The sequence below is a fragment of the Megascapheus bottae genome, chromosome X (genome assembly GCF_031878675.1).
Source record: "Megascapheus bottae isolate mThoBot1 chromosome X, mThoBot2.hap1, whole genome shotgun sequence".
NCBI lineage: Eukaryota > Metazoa > Chordata > Mammalia > Rodentia > Geomyidae > Megascapheus > Megascapheus bottae.
The window spans coordinates 28,152,333-28,167,765 of record NC_143547.1 but is presented as its reverse complement, the minus strand read 5'-3'; the positions used below and the strand labels follow the sequence as shown (position 1 = coordinate 28,167,765).

The window sequence follows — 15,433 nt, the reverse complement described above, 5'->3', positions numbered from 1 at the left end:
GTTCAATTTGTTTACCTCATCGTTGTTCAGTGTGGATAGCCTATATGTATTTAAGAAATCATCCATTTCTATTAGATTTTCTTGTTTCTTTGAATATAGACCCTGGTAGTACTTATTCATTATGGACTGTATTTCTTGGATATCAGTTGTGATTGTTCCCGTGGGGTCTCTAATCTTGTTTATTTGAGTCTCCCCTCTCCTTTTTTGATTAATCTTGCCATGGGTCTGTCTATTTTGTTGACTCTTTCAAAGAACCATCTTTTTATTTATTCATTTTGTGTATAGTAGATCTTATTTCAATCTCTGATATTTCTGATTTTATTTTTGTTATTTCTGTCCTTCTAGTTGTTTTAGAATTAACTTTTTCTTGTGCCTCTAGGTGTTTCCGTTTCTTTTTTAGGTTGTTTACATATTCTTCTTTTGTCTTTTTAATATGAGCTCCTAGTGTGATAAATTTGCCCCTTAGAACGGCCTTTGCTGTGGTTGGTAGGTGGCGGTCTTTATTTGGTTTGGGACTGGTGGTTCTGGGAATCTGTGTATACTTGTGGTTCTCAGCAAGATTGGTTCCGCCACCGACTAGGTCAGAGTTTCTAGGTTTTACAGGTGTTCATCCTGTTCCCAGAGGCTTTGTGCCACTGCATGGCTAGCTCTCAGCCCAACGAGAGTCCCCACAGTGGGCATCTCTGAAGTGCACTTCAGTCTCAGCTAGCCCGGCAGATGGCTAGTTTTCCTGCCCTTTTCCCAGGGACAGGGCCCAGCCGAGGGCCTGGGGTTTGGGATTTTCTGGTAGCTCTCAGCTAAACACATTTGAGTGCTTTCTTCCCTGTCCTTCAGTTCCCTGGTGTGTTTTGTCCTCTTTGGCAGAGTGTCTGTCTGTGACTCCATGGGGGTCCCCTTGGTGCTGTCTTGCTGGAGACTCCCAGCAGGAAGGCACCTCATTTAGTCAGATGCTGGCTCCCAGACTCCTGCACACCCCCACCTGCTATTGGAAGGCAAGGTCTCAGCGCTCCTCATTCTCCAGTTTCAGTGGCCTGGGAGAGAAGGCTGCTGGGCAGGTGGGAGTATGGACAACTCTGCCCCATTTGGTGGGGTGCTGGGTCTTTGCGCCAGCCCGCCTGTCAGTCTCCAGTCAATGTCTTTGGGGAGGTGGCTGTTGGGGGAAGGGACAGGAGTCTGACTTCCTTGCCCCCCTACACTTGCCCATCTTTTTTGGGCGGGGTGGAGGGGTCTGGGTTAAGTTCTGTAGCTCTCCACCAGCTCTGCTTTCCCGATGGGTATGGGGGAACCCGCTAAGCTACTTATTGACAGGGTTAGATGTGAGCTGCTCTGCCGTGTTGGAGGGTTGTTCGCTTCCCCTGTGTCTCCACTGCTGTCTGTGCTGTCCGCGCCCCTGTATGTGCAGGTTCCTGCATCTGGATTCCACCGCTTGCTGGCTTAGCTGGAGTTCGGGGCTTCCTGTGCCAGGCGCCCTCTGCTGCGACTTTCTCAGCTTGGTGATGGTGGTGAGGGGTGGGGGAGGGGTCCTCACATTTCAGATTCATTGAGAATGTAGGATATAAGCTTTTTCTGGATTTCTTTTCCGGTTTGTGTACTTCTGCGTTGCTTCTTACATTTGTTGTTGTAGATTACTTAAAGTAGTTGAGTCGTGGGATTTCCTGATTCTCACTTTCTGTGGGAGAGAGCTAGGCTGGGACCCTATTGTCTCGCCGCTACCTTCCGACTCCTCTGCTACATTTTTACTAGGATACTTTACCTCTACACTGCATGGTGTTTCTCAAAATGTGTGTGGTTATACATTCTCTCACACTCATGATCCTGCACAAATCTATTTATGGTGCATTGGAGCTTAAAACCAGGCCCTATGCACTGTCCCTTAACCAATATTTCCACCTTGAGGATGGCACTCTATCACTTGAGTTACAATTTCTCTTGCAGTTTTGTACTGGTTAGTACAAGAGATATCAATCTCTTGAGCAATTTGGATTATAGTTACAAACCATCAGTGCGTGGAATTGATGCTATTTTTTATCTTGTTTAAAATCTCTTCAATACCTCTCACACATATTGTCATAATTTTGCACACCACAAAGGAGAAACGCTCACATTCATCCAGTAAATAGTGCTTTTGTCATTAAGTGAAGCCATAAACTAGACTCTTTTTTGTGTTATTAACACTAGAACAAAGGCCAGATTACCAAGATTTGGAGTACTTGCTAACCCTGTGGGTTCAATCTATAATCCTAGCTACTCAGAGGTTGGAGGGTTGTGATTCCAGGAAAGTCTGGGCAAGAAAGTCCATGAGAGACTTATTGGCAATGAACTATTCCAACAAATAGGCAAAGGGAGCTGTGCCTCAGTTCAAAGAACACTAGCCTTGAAAGAAGCACAGGAACAATGTGTTCAGAACATCAGAATCAACACAAAAAATTCTCTAATGTTGGCATATATTTGAGTAAATATCTTATATATGTGCTGTACAAAAATTAGTATGAAGCCATATTAGAATAAATGTATCCTATAAATGTGTTGTTCAAAAATTAGTATTTAACCATGCTTATTTTAACACTTATTGAAAAGTACATTAATAAACACTATGTAATTTGCACAATGCAGAAAGTAAAGTGAAATTTTGTGAATTCATAAAATAATCAGCAACAATTCACAAATACACACACAAATACACCCACAAGCCCACCCAAACACATGAAGGTATACACAACTCAAACTCATAAGTGTGAGTGTGCACTTTGTGTTCAATTAGGAGAAAATATTGGTCTAAAAAAGTTTTGAGACTTTATTCAAAATATAACTACACCTTTAAAGGACTGTCATGTAGCTTCTGTGGAGCAATATGAGTTTGGGACCCACCTACTGCGTGGTCTGCAGAGGGCTGCTTTGTGTGCTAGAGTTCATAAATATGCAGAAGCTCTAAGGTGAGAAGTAGAAAGATTAAGTGACCTCCTAACTGCATGGTAGGGGCCAGGTCCAGAGAGTGAATCCTGGGTCTGTTGGTGGTTCCACTTAGTGGAGAAGAAAGGGATGACGAGTGGATGTTTAGGAAGAGGCTCCATGTGTGGTCCAGAATCAGGCACTCTGAATTGTCATATAGCTTTGTTAGGATGCCAGCAGCTAGGGAACATACTTCTTGCCATCCTTCCTGGTATATATGGGGACCCCATTCCTCTGCGAGTTATGGGACTACTCATTGGAGAATGAATGTATAAGCCTGGGCTTCATATGGTCATGTGGCCTGCACAATGAATGTTAGCAAATGCAGACTGAGTGGAAGAAAGCAGTCCACTCTTCTGCAGCTGCTAGGACAGACGGCTTTAGCCAGGATTTATTTGTGATCTGGGCATCTAGATGGTCCACAGGGTTACAAAGGCACGTGCTTATAAATGGGGTCATGAACCTGGACCGGCATAGTGCGCATGCTCCGCAGGGGGGGGGCGCTAGAGTTCTCCAAGGTGGGCGTGGTCTTCTCCGGCAGTGCCGAGCGCTGAGGCAATTGCCGCCGGGCTGTCGGCCACGCGGCATCTCCAGAGGCCTGAACTTCAGTGCGTGGTTTGCAGACGCAGGCAGGGAGAGAAGAGCGGTGACCAGGGGCTGTGTGGGAGCGGGGTTCGAGTGGGGAGGAGACTCTCTTCTGGTGCTGCGGGCTAGGCCGTCGGGGTTCCTGTCAGGACCCCCGGATGGCAGCAGTAGGGGAGAAGGCGTCTCGGCCCTCGGCCTGGAGCCACTGGGGTGCGGCTGGCTCTTGGACGGAGCCGCGGGGCGGTGGAGGGGAAAGGATGTCCCTAGGCCGCGTGGGGACCTGGGGCCCCTCAGCGAATGCACCCCGAGAGGAGGGAGGGTCGTGTGGGGACGGGGAGTGGAGACATTGCATGCACGCTGATTCTGGGCCTTGGTCCTCCACAGACGCCGCCGGCGGGGGGGCGCAGAGGCCTAAGGGCTCCCGAGATCTCCACTGGCAGTGCGGGTGCCGACCACGTTGCCGCCTGGCTGTTGGCTGCCTTGCCGAGTCCGCAGGTCTGGTCCTCACGTGGTCCTTTGAAGACGCCATCAGGTAGAGGAAACACACGGACAATTAACAGTTAAGGAGCACTTTTTTCTTTCTTTTTTTTTTTTTCGTCATTTTTGCATCTCGAATTCCTACCTAGGCATCGTCACTTCGGGTTTTTTTTCCCCCCTCAGGATAGTGCTTTACTGCCTAGATCCACAGGTCCACCTCCTCTTTTCTGGTGTTTACTCGTACATAAGTCTATCAGACATGTTTCCTGCCTAGGCTGGTTTTGCATAGCAATCGTCAGATCTCCACCCCCTTTATAAATGGGATTACAGGTGTGAACCCCTGGCACCTGTCTTTAGGAGCATATTTTAATTGGCATGTTTAATTTTTTCTTCTGCATTCTGGTCTTGTGTCAGTTGATCTAGTTTATTCTCTGAGAATCCATTAATGCCAGCAGTTGGACAAAACAGCTCTACTTTTTGCCAAGTCCAATTGGCATTTTTCCTGTGGGTGGAAAGTATATCCATGCTCCCTCATTCTACTGGGCCTCCCCACTGAATTTTTGTTGTTGTACCTTGAAAGGAAAAGAACCATCTTCCATCTGTCTGCAGCTTAGAGAATAAATCCAAAATCTCTGTCTTTACTCATTTTGTTGTATCAGGGTGGCACTCGATTTCACCAGGGTCTCTGGTGTTACAGTGATGTTTCCAGTGGCTGTGATGGTCTGTGCCAATCATTCAGACTAATACACATCAAAGGTGGTTGTACTTGGATCTTTGAGATCAGTTCATGGAATAATTAGCATGGCTTTACTTTAAAAAATAATAATCAAGATGCATTGGTACTTGTGGCATCACCCACCTCATGGAATGCACACCTACACTCCTCCAATATGAGAAATCTATGCAATCACAGATATATCTATAAACCACATCATATCACCACAAAATAGCAGGCCTGGCCTGGTGTGTGCTGTGTGTCGTTTTCCTAGATTGGAAGTACAGAATTTCTAAAAAGATAGTGTAAGGCTGTGGGAAAAACTACTCAAACTGTAATGGTTCTACCCATGTATTTCAATTCTATTATATGCCAGAATTCCCTCATCTACCATAAAAATGAATAAAGAAGCAAACAACAAAAAAGACTCATTTCTCACTTACCTGTACCTAAGCGGTACGAGGAGGGGCACAAGTGGTTTCTGGCAAACTGTGTGAGAATGCAAACTTCTAAATCCTATAATATCAGAAAGGCATGTGGGAGTGAGTTTGAGGGGAATGATGTTAGGGATTTGGGGGCATATCTACAGAGTGGCATTAGGTTCTGTAGGGCCCCTGTTGTTCAAAAAGTTATTTCTTGTGTCTATTGTGGTCCAATGTTGCTGGGAGTTGATGTTTGTTTGAGGTCAGTCAAGGCAATGGCAGAGCTTTGTTTTCTCCAGAAATGTGTGGCTATGACACTAGAGGCGTGTTCCAAGTGGTAGAGTAACTACCAAAAGGATGAAATACAAGTGAAAGTGGGAGAAAACCTGTATCAACTACCCATAACTAAAAGAGACACAGACACAAATATAAACACAATGGCTGTTGAGCCTTTTGCAAGCCTGGAAGCCCAAAGATGCCTATGACAAATTGTGAGAACTTTTTCCAAGTGTAATGCAACATAAAAGGATTAGGAGTGTGCATGCCCATTGCTTCAGTGCTGGCTCCTGAGTATGAACCCTAATGTACCAATTTCTGACACTTTGGTCTGTTTTGTTCTTCATCCTAATTTGGAAGGCAAGAGGCAGAGTGGCTGATGGTACTGTCCAAATATGGGTTTGTAATTCTTCCTAGGGAGAGGGAAATGGTTTGTGTGGGGGATGGTGATTACCTGCCTACATTTTCTGTAATTTACAACTATGATTACTAGAGATCTTATCTAGGTATGAGCTATCTTCTGGTACCATTGAGCCTGCGGGAACAGCCTATTTTCCATTTGCTGTACCCTCCCCCAGGAGTGAAGGGCTGATCCTGTTGGTTTGGTGATGCCCATAATTTGGTAGGTGGGGGTTGAAAAGCACATTTTTGGGAGCAGTTTTAATGTGCTAACTGTAGCTACATGCTTCTGATGTGGACTCCAGGGTCAAGCAACTTGGGTTCCTCCTGTGCTTGTATATGATTTGAGCAGTTGAGTAGTATATACTTCCCCTCATATATGATATAACTGAGATTCAATATGGATCTTGGCTTATAATGGCAGCCAGTGCATTTGTAAATTTTCTATAAGGATGCTTGGTTCAAAACAGTCCCTCATCTGAATTAAAATTAATGCCACATGAAAAGAAGAGCATAATCTTCCACCTGGATACAGCTTCCAAAATGATGGAAGTTTAGTTCTTGTAAATTTACTGTGTTTTAACTTTTTTTGCCAATCCTGGGCTTAAGGTCAGGGCCTGAGCACTGTCCTTTTACTTTCTCAAGGCTAGAGCTCTACCACTTTAGCCTCAGCACCACTTCTGGCTTTTTACTATGTATGTGGCACCGAGGAATCGAACCCAGGTCTTTGTGCATGCTAGGCCACACTCTATTTCTAGGCCACACTCTATTTCTAGGCCAAACTCCCGGCCCATTTACTGTGTTTTAATAGGTACACATAATATTTTTAGCAAATAAAATCTTATAAAAACATTAAAGGAACAGATTCTTATAAGGAGAAACATGAATAATCAGGTAAAATGAATTTAAATATTTTCTTATCGTTTTTCCATTGTTTTTTTTTCTTTTGTGAGCCCTTAGGCTTGATCTGGTGGCCTGAATGCTGCTTTTGAGTTTCTTTTGCTGAAGGATGGCTTTATCTGAGCATCTGGTTGGTGAGAAGAGTCTCACGGGCCTTTCCTGCCAGGCTGGCAGGATCTCCAGATCTCACGTTCCTGAGAAGCTAGGATTATAGAATGTATAAGCCACAAGGGTCTGGCTTCTATTCCTTTTTATGAAACAAGGTCTTCATATTCAGCCCATGTGTGCTTTGTCCTCTGCCTTCCTGTTACCACGATAGATAGGTGTACACCAACAGATTCATCATACATTTTAATATTTTTGGTGACATTATGCTATTGTACAGAGACTCATTTGGGAGAAACAGAAAAATCATTACTTAAGAGACCAAATTGTGAGTCCTTCTTGGAGAGCTGGGGGACTCTTGGTGGACTCTTGTCTCAAAGAACTGCAGCCCCAAATGCTAAGACCACATAAGGTTTGAAGAATTGAACTTAATAAAATGTTATACATTAGCAAATACAACGAGATAAAGACACTTAAACCTAAGAAAGTGCTAAAAAAAAAAAAGCAAATCATCTAGGGAAAAAATCAGAAGAAATCAAGGGCCAAATATCTAGAGAAAACAGACCCAGTCTCTTAACTTAATTCCCCATTGATTTTATGTACATGAAATTGAATTTTTTTATTTTGGGGGCCTAGGTTGCATTTGAAGGCCTTAGAAGAAGGTAAAGGTTTAGGGAAATGTAGAAGTGTGTGCTTCAACAGATTTGAAGTGGCTTGTGTCTTCAATCCCAAATCAGCAAGCTTTAGTCACATGCAGTAGATTCAGGCAGCAATCCCATCGACCTTCACCTCAGTGGAGGTGGTCTAGATAATTATGTAGACTCCTTCCTGGCAGGAGTGAGTCATCTTTTTTCATATATTTTTATTGTAATTAATAGAAGGGTTGCATGATATTTGCCAGATAGAAGGTGCATTGAGTCATCTTTAATGAACTTTTTAACCCAGACAGAGTCTCCAGGTTGGAAGGGATGGACTGGATCTCAACTGGGCAATGGCAGGTTCTCCCTGCGTGATTGCACACCTCCTGGTGGGCTACCTGTATTTTCTGAATAGAGACTGGAGACATAACGAAGCATTATTAACCTAAGGTGGGAGCCTGACATCTGTGAGATCTCCCAATATTTTCTGGTTACTTTCGGAGTTCATAGGGTCAGCAGGCTATGGACCCACTGGTTTTGAAGCAAGTTTTCAGACAATGTTCTGGGGCAATTTACCAAGGTGACAACTTTTGTTACCCAGACTTCTTGTTAATAAGTCTCAGATTTTCTGGGCAGACATAGGTGGCTTGAGCCTGTAACTATCTATTGCAAGTGCCATCTCCACACTTCCACACTTGTTACCACAGTTTCCTATGCCTCTTCCTTTAATCTCTCCTGCTTCATTTTCCAAAATGATTTTGGTCCCATGATCTTAAGGTGAATTGATAGGTGAAGATCCATCTTCTGTTATTTCTTCAAGCTGACTCAGAGAAGCTAACCCTGCCTAGCCACAGCCATAAAACCTTAGCCTGTTTAAGCAAGGGGTTGCAAGGGTCAAATGTTATGCAGAGCAATATTTACTCCAAACTGAAAAGTACATACATATTTAACTTTTGACAACTGGACAGACAGTTTTGGCTACAGTAGTTCAGCCTGTCTAGCACTCTGATTTGCAAAAGCATCTTCCTGGATGCATGCGAATCTACCTTTTGGTGACCCTTAAAATGCATAATAGTTACCTGTGAAGGTTCCCGGATAATCCAAAAGGGTCGAGATTTCAGGTCCATGCCTCATTTGAGTACAAACATGTTTTGAACAAATGAATTTATGTGTCTAATGTTAACCCCAAATCCACTGCCCCTTGGGGCTTCGAGGAGACATAGGGAGTTGGGATTAAACTGTCCCTTGATTTGATATCCTTAACTCTTTGTAATTGACTATAGCAGATGACTGAAAACTTAGAGTGTAAGTTCTTGCTCATTTAAACAGACATGGACAAAAATAGGCATGCTTGAAGGTTATTTTCCTATGACCACAGAATTCTGATTAATTTTGAAAGGCCAAGAACAAATGCATGATTTTTATTTTCTTTCCATGGACTCTGTGAAGTGTGTAATTCATTATTTTTATTGTAAATGCTGAAATAAGTTTAAACCACATAACATTCAGAATTATAGTACTCATTAGGTTGATATTTTAGGTGGCACTGGGGCTTAAAGTAAGGTCCTTGCACTTGTTATGTTGGTGATTTACTACTTAACTCATGCCCACAACACTTTTTCCTTAGTTTTCATATTGGATGTCCTATTTTTGCTCAGGATTGTATGGATTTCCATCATCGTATTGATGGCCTGTCATGTAGCTGGCATGTATACCACTATACCCAGTCTTTCCATTGAGATGCATCCTTGATAACTCTTTGTTTTGTTGCCAGTCCTGACTTCAATTCTTCAAAACTTTGCCTCCTGTGTAACTAGGATTATAAGCCCGAGCCAACAAAGATATCCAGACTTTTGTGTTTGTTTTTGTGCCAGAACCCGGGCTTGAACTGAGGACCTGGCCACTGTCCTAGAATTTGTACTCAAGGCTAGTGCTCTGTCACTTTTTGCCACAGCTCTGTTTCTGTTGGGATTTTTTTTTGTTAATTAGAGATAAGAGTCTAACAGTGCTACATGCCTAGGCTGAATGTGAACCATGATCATTAGATCTAAGCCACTTGAGTAATCAAGATAATAGGTATGAGAAAAAGGCACTCAGCTTCCATCCAGGCTTTATTAGTAGGCAAAATTATATACCTAAATACAACCTCGCCAAGGTTGACTTATGCCCATCATCCTACCTACTCAGGAGATTGAGATCTATTGGTTGCCATTCAAACAACCCTGGAAGTAAATTCCATGAGACTCCTATTTCTGATTAACTACCCCAAACCTGGAGATAGCATGGACGAAGTAGAGCACTAGCCTTGAACACAAACACTCAAAAGAAGTGCCCAGCCCTGATGTCAATCAGTCTTCAAAGGGGGAGGAGAGGAGGGAGAGGAGAGGAAGGACATTTTTAGTTAGTGATGGGGTTCAAGTATTTATTTCCTTCTTTTCCTCTCCTATCTCAGGAAGACTGGCTGCGACTGCAATACAAAACATAATGCATCTTTGTATTCCCTTGGAAATAGGCAGATGTATGTAGTCAGCAACCAAGGAACTTCATTAAATACTGATCTGGAGTGCCCCTCAAGAACATAAATAGAATAAGAAGTGTATAGCTATGTACGTGGGGTAGGACATGCTCTCCGTCCAGAGGGCTTTGTGTTTGATACCAGTCACAGGGGCTTTGTAAACTGAATAAATTATAAGCTTTATATGGAAAGTAAGGAGATATGCTTACTTGATATCCATTCTTCCTGTTTTCCATTACAGCCTCAAAATTTCAACACACCCAGTAAACAGGCTCCCCTGAAATAAGGATATCAAATCGACCCAGCTCTACAAATAAGATGTAAGTGAGAATCTCCTGATATTGGAATCTAAGAGTTACTGTTTTCTGGTTGAAATTGGATACACTTGGCAGGCATTTCACTGTTCACTGCTTCAGTTAGTAGTGGCCATGGAACTTTCCTACCAGCATGAAGAAAACATATAGTTTAGAAAGCAGAGCAGGAAGATAGCAGAAGCCTTGGACTTTGAAGACACTGAAGAGATTGCACTGTAGAATGACCAGCATTTTGCTCAATTTTACACTGACGTGAATGTCCTCTACTCCCTTCCACCTCCTTCTGCAGTGTTCAGCTCAAGCTCTCTATTCAGTGGCCCTAGGTCCCCTATAACTGCTTTATGTTTGCATTCATCCAACCACTGTTTTCCTCAGGCCTGAACTCAGCAGAAGGTTAGAGAGAGAATTCCTGGTATAAGTCCACAGAAAGTTTGTGTCCTTTCTAGAACTGTGACATGCAAATCAATCTTTTGAACAAGTTACGATGGCTTACCCCTGTTATCCTACCAACTCGGTGGGCTGAGATTTGAATGATTGTGATTCAAATCCATCCCGATTAAAAAGTCCACTTGAGTCTACCTCTAATTAACAAGGAAAATGTGAGGCTGCAGTTGTGCATCAAGTGAAAGAACTGTAGCTGAATAAGGATGCTATGTGCAACCAATAGGAGCTGAGTCAAAACCCTGCTTTTCTCTCTCTCTTTCTCTCTCTCCACACACACACACACACACGCACACACACACACACACACACACACAAACGCACACATATACACATGCCTGTACATAGAAAAATACACCAAAACAAGAAAATCCTCAGGATGGAAGGGGCACTAACATGGGGACTAGTAGATTTTGCTGTATTTCACAAAATGCCCATAATGACTTCAGAGAAAATAATAAGGAAGTGAGACATTGCTTAGCTAGTGGAAGTCTTCACAGGTGGTTTGTAGCAGAGGTCAATCAAACTAAGGAAGCTTCCGGATTCACCCTTGGTGTTTGCACCTTTGCCCTGACTAGTTATGGAGGATGGGCAGGATTTGAAGTTTTAGGAGGGGACTTAGAAAAAAAATCCCAGATGTAGAATGGAAAAAAACCATGAATCAGATTTCTTGGATTATATCCCATCCAGCAGCAGTCTGGAGTCCAAATGCTTACAAGAGGAGTTTGTGGTCTTTAAACAACTAAATATATCTGTTAACAACTCAATGTTGTGTGTCAGTCAGTATGGAATATCTTCTTTTGGGAAAATGCAAGGCAAGTACTCACTATTTAACCATCTTTGTTTCCTCCTTCCCTTCTCCTCCGTCCTGTGTTTGTACTTTCTTATTTTTGCCACTCCAAGGACTTGAACTGAGGCCCTGGGAAATGCCGATGAACTTTCTTTTTCTTTCCAGTCCTGGGGTTTGAACTCAGGGCCTGAGCACTGTCCCTGCTTATCCAGACTTTCTCTGATTCGTTGTGTTTCTGGGTCCTTATTAAGAAAGTTGCGACCTGTGCCAAGGAGACCTAGTGTATCTTCTATTCCTTCCTGTAACATTTTCAGAGTATCTGTTTTTACCACCAGGTCTTTGATCCATTTGGAGTTAATTCTACTGCAGGCTGACAAAGAAGGATCCAACTTTAGTTTTCTATAGGTGCTTAACCAGTTCTGCCAGCACCACTTGTTGAAGAGGCTGTCTTCCTTCCATTCTATTCTTTTGGCTCACTTATCAAAGATTAGGTGGCCATAGGTCTGTGGGTTAATATCTGGGTCCTCAGTTCTATTCCGTTGGTCTTCAGGCCTGTTCTTGTGCCAGTACCAAGCTGTTTTGGTCACTATAGCTCTGTAATAGTGTCTAAAGTTTGATATTGAAATTCCTCCTGCGCTGTTCTTGCTGCCAAATATTGTTCTTGCTATATGGGGTCTTATTATTCCATATGAAATTTTGGATTGCCTTTTCTATTTCTTTAAAGAATGACATTGGGATATTGATGGGGATTGGGTTGAATTTGTAGATAGCCCTTGGCAAGATTGCCATTTTCACTATATTAGTTCTTCCAATCCAGGAGCATGGGAGGTTTTTCCATTTCCTCAGTTCTGCTTTAATTTACTTTTTCAGGGTTTTAAAGTTTCACCAAAAAGGTCTTTTACATTCTTAGTTAATTCCTACACACTTTATTTTCTTTGAGGCTATTGCAAAAGGAGTTGCTTTCCTGGTTGTCGTCTTGTTCCTTCTCATTGTTGGCATATAGGAAGGCAGTTGATTTTTGAGGGTTAATTTTATACCCTGCTACCTTGCCAAAGTTTAGAATCAGCTTAAGGAACTTGGGAGTTGAGTCTACAGGGTTCTTTAAATACAGTCATGTCAATTGTAAAGAGGGAAAGTTTCACTTCCTCTGTCCCTATTTGAATCCCGTTTATGCCTTATTGTTCTGGCTAGGGATTCTAATACTATGTTGAAGAGAAGTGGAGAGAGTGGGCATCCTTGTCTCATTCCTGATTTTAGAGGAAATGGCTTTAGCTTTTCGCTATTAGCATTTCTTTTTTCATTCAAGGTTTCCTCTATATACTTTGAATCATGCCTCCACATCCAGTTTCTTTCTTGTTAACTGAAAATAAGGCTCTCTATTTTTTCCAGACCAGCCTCCTTCGAAGTTCCATTCTCAGCTTCCTTATTAGGATAGGATTATTGTCATAACCCACATGCTCCAAGCTCACTCTTGAAGTTGGGACTGAACAACTCTATTCCCTTTGATATGAAGAGAATGATTCAGGGGTCTTATTTTGAATTCCATGTTTATTTTAGTAGTATTGTTCCTATATTTTATCTCTTTACTCATCACCAATGCTTTGTGTAGTGGTAGTGAAGAGCACAGACATTGGATACGCCATAGCTTCCATACTTGCAGACTCTGGTAACCCTGGTTTAGGGACAAATGTAGCTGAAGTTTCTTCTCCTCTTCTCACCAGCTCATTGGCCAAAGGGAACATTCAACTGAACTGGAAAGATTCCACAGCTACAGGAAAAGAAGAGAAGAATAAAGGGTGAGTGTGTCTCCATCCTCTGTCTGGAAACGCCCTCTTTCTCTGCCTTCTCTTTGTAGTCATTATGCTCAGGGCAGAGGCACCTGAGCCTCAGGAAAATGTGCTTTTCACTTTTTATATTTCTCTAGCACTCATTGTTCTTGTCACCTTCAAAGAAGATGAATTGGAACGTGGGCTTTGAATTTTAAAACCTAAACCCAAGTAACCTTTAATACTTTCTGTTCTTGTACCTATGTTGGGAGGCACATCTTTACATTTGGAGGTGCACGATCACTCAGACAGTGCACTTGCAACATTATACAACTTCACATGTTCTGAGAGCCTCTTTTTTCCCCCAAAGGCAAACATCTTGGAAACTATACAAGCATCAGCCTGAGCTGATCCCTGCCCTTGATGACATCTGGATTTCTGCATTTGAGACGCTACCTGAATGTACCATTGAAACAGTGTTAGTTTCCTAGTTGTCCTAGCTGCTGTGTGAGTGTATTTACTTTCTGACCAGAAAAATGGCAAATGCTCCTCGACCCAGTTCATTCTTTCTGTCTGCTCAACCCCCTGTTAATATACAACAGATAATGGTCACTGAGGGAGAAAACATTCACATTCTCACACACGACTCAGTAGGTTTTCACAATGTGGCCCTAGATTTCACTGGGGAGAAGTGGACTTTATTCAGTACAGAACAGACAGACAAGGGTAAGGTTGTGATGTCAAATCAGTATGAGAACTTGTCTAATGTAGTACTTTACTTCAGCCAACCCATCATGATTATCAAGAGTGAAGAAGTGCAGGACAGAATGGATATAGAAATTCCTCCAGGTTTTCCTTCAAATATTGCAACTCCCCTTACATTCCATCAAGCACACCCTACTCAAAATAGTTTGCAACCAGAAATACTGAAAATCAAGGAGGAGCCAATAGATGAACACAGTCCTCCTCAGTGTAACAGCACTGGTGAAGCCCTGTGCACAGAAGCTACCATTGCTCAGAGTAGGAAAATGGGTGAAATCAAGGAGGAGTCAATAGATGAACACAATCCTCCTCAGTGTAACAGCATTGGTGAAGCTCTGTGCACAGAAGCTACCATTGCTCAGAGTAGGAAAATGGGTGAAATCAAGGAGGAGCCAATAGATGAACACAATCCTCCTCAGTGTAACAGCATTGGTGAAGCCCTGTGCACAGAAGCTACCATTGCTCAGAGTAGGAAAATGGATAATGGAGAGCAAAGCCATTCACATGACCACTGTAAGTTTGATCCTGGAGAGTCCTCCCATGGTAGACCACAGAATAGAGTTCATAATGGGGAAGGATCCAACGAGTACAATGCAGACACAAATCCTTCTGGGCAGAAGAGAACCCAGATAGTAGTGAAACATTATGTATGCAAGGACTGTGGGAAACTCTTTAGTTTCTTCGCACAGCTTCCAATACCTAACCCATCTCCTCTTACATGCAGTCACTGTAAGAGAACATTCCTGGGTCCCAAAGCTTTGCGGTTACATCTCAGAGAACACACTGGTAACCAACAACATAAGTGTGATACTTGTGGAAAATGCTTCAGCTCAAGGTATAACCTTAAGAGACATTTCACAATTCATTCAGGGGAGAAACCTTATGAATGTCCTGAGTGTAAGAAAACCTTTAGAATTCTCTATCTTCTTCAGCAACACAAAGTAATTCATTCTGAACAAAAACAATATGAGTGTAATAAATGTGGCAAAGCTTTCCATTGGCGTAGTAATCTTAAAAGACATATACTAACACATCCGACAGGAAAATAGAATTCCTTCAATGTGTTTGCTAAAACATCCAAAACTGTTGTGTTCTTTAACAAACAAAAGATAAACCACATAAAACTGAAAAATAATTTAAATTCCCACCGTGTAAACATATTTAGTCATCTGTCCTATCTTAATAGAAACATGGAGAGTCACTTTTGGGGTGTATTAATTGTGGGAAAGCCGATAGGGGAAATATGGTCTTCTTGAACACAAAACCTCACACTGGATAGAGACCCTCATATGTGCTCCTACTGTTACAAATCCTTCAGGGAGCACTGCCATCTTAGAAGATACCTAAAAATTCATTCTGAAAAAAAAAGTCATTCTGAG

General features: G+C 42.5%; 1 protein-coding gene across 2 annotated transcripts in view; it reads left to right on the top strand.

Moving 5' to 3' along the window:
- LOC150040652 (uncharacterized) overlaps positions 1-15,433 on the top strand; it is a 109,832-nt gene extending 94,399 nt beyond the window's left edge. The window contains exons 1-4 of one of the 2 annotated variants that reach the window (XM_090325996.1): positions 4,008-4,093; positions 10,223-10,301; positions 13,248-13,322; positions 13,663-15,433. In XM_090325996.1, the coding sequence (XP_090182122.1) occupies positions 13,829-15,103 (1,275 nt within the window). In that variant the 5' untranslated portion in view covers positions 4,008-4,093; positions 10,223-10,301; positions 13,248-13,322; positions 13,663-13,828 and the 3' untranslated portion in view covers positions 15,104-15,433. Of the gene's footprint in view, positions 1-4,007; positions 4,094-10,222; positions 10,302-13,247; positions 13,323-13,662 lie in introns of those variants that run through there. The other variant, XM_090325997.1, reaches the window with a different exon arrangement.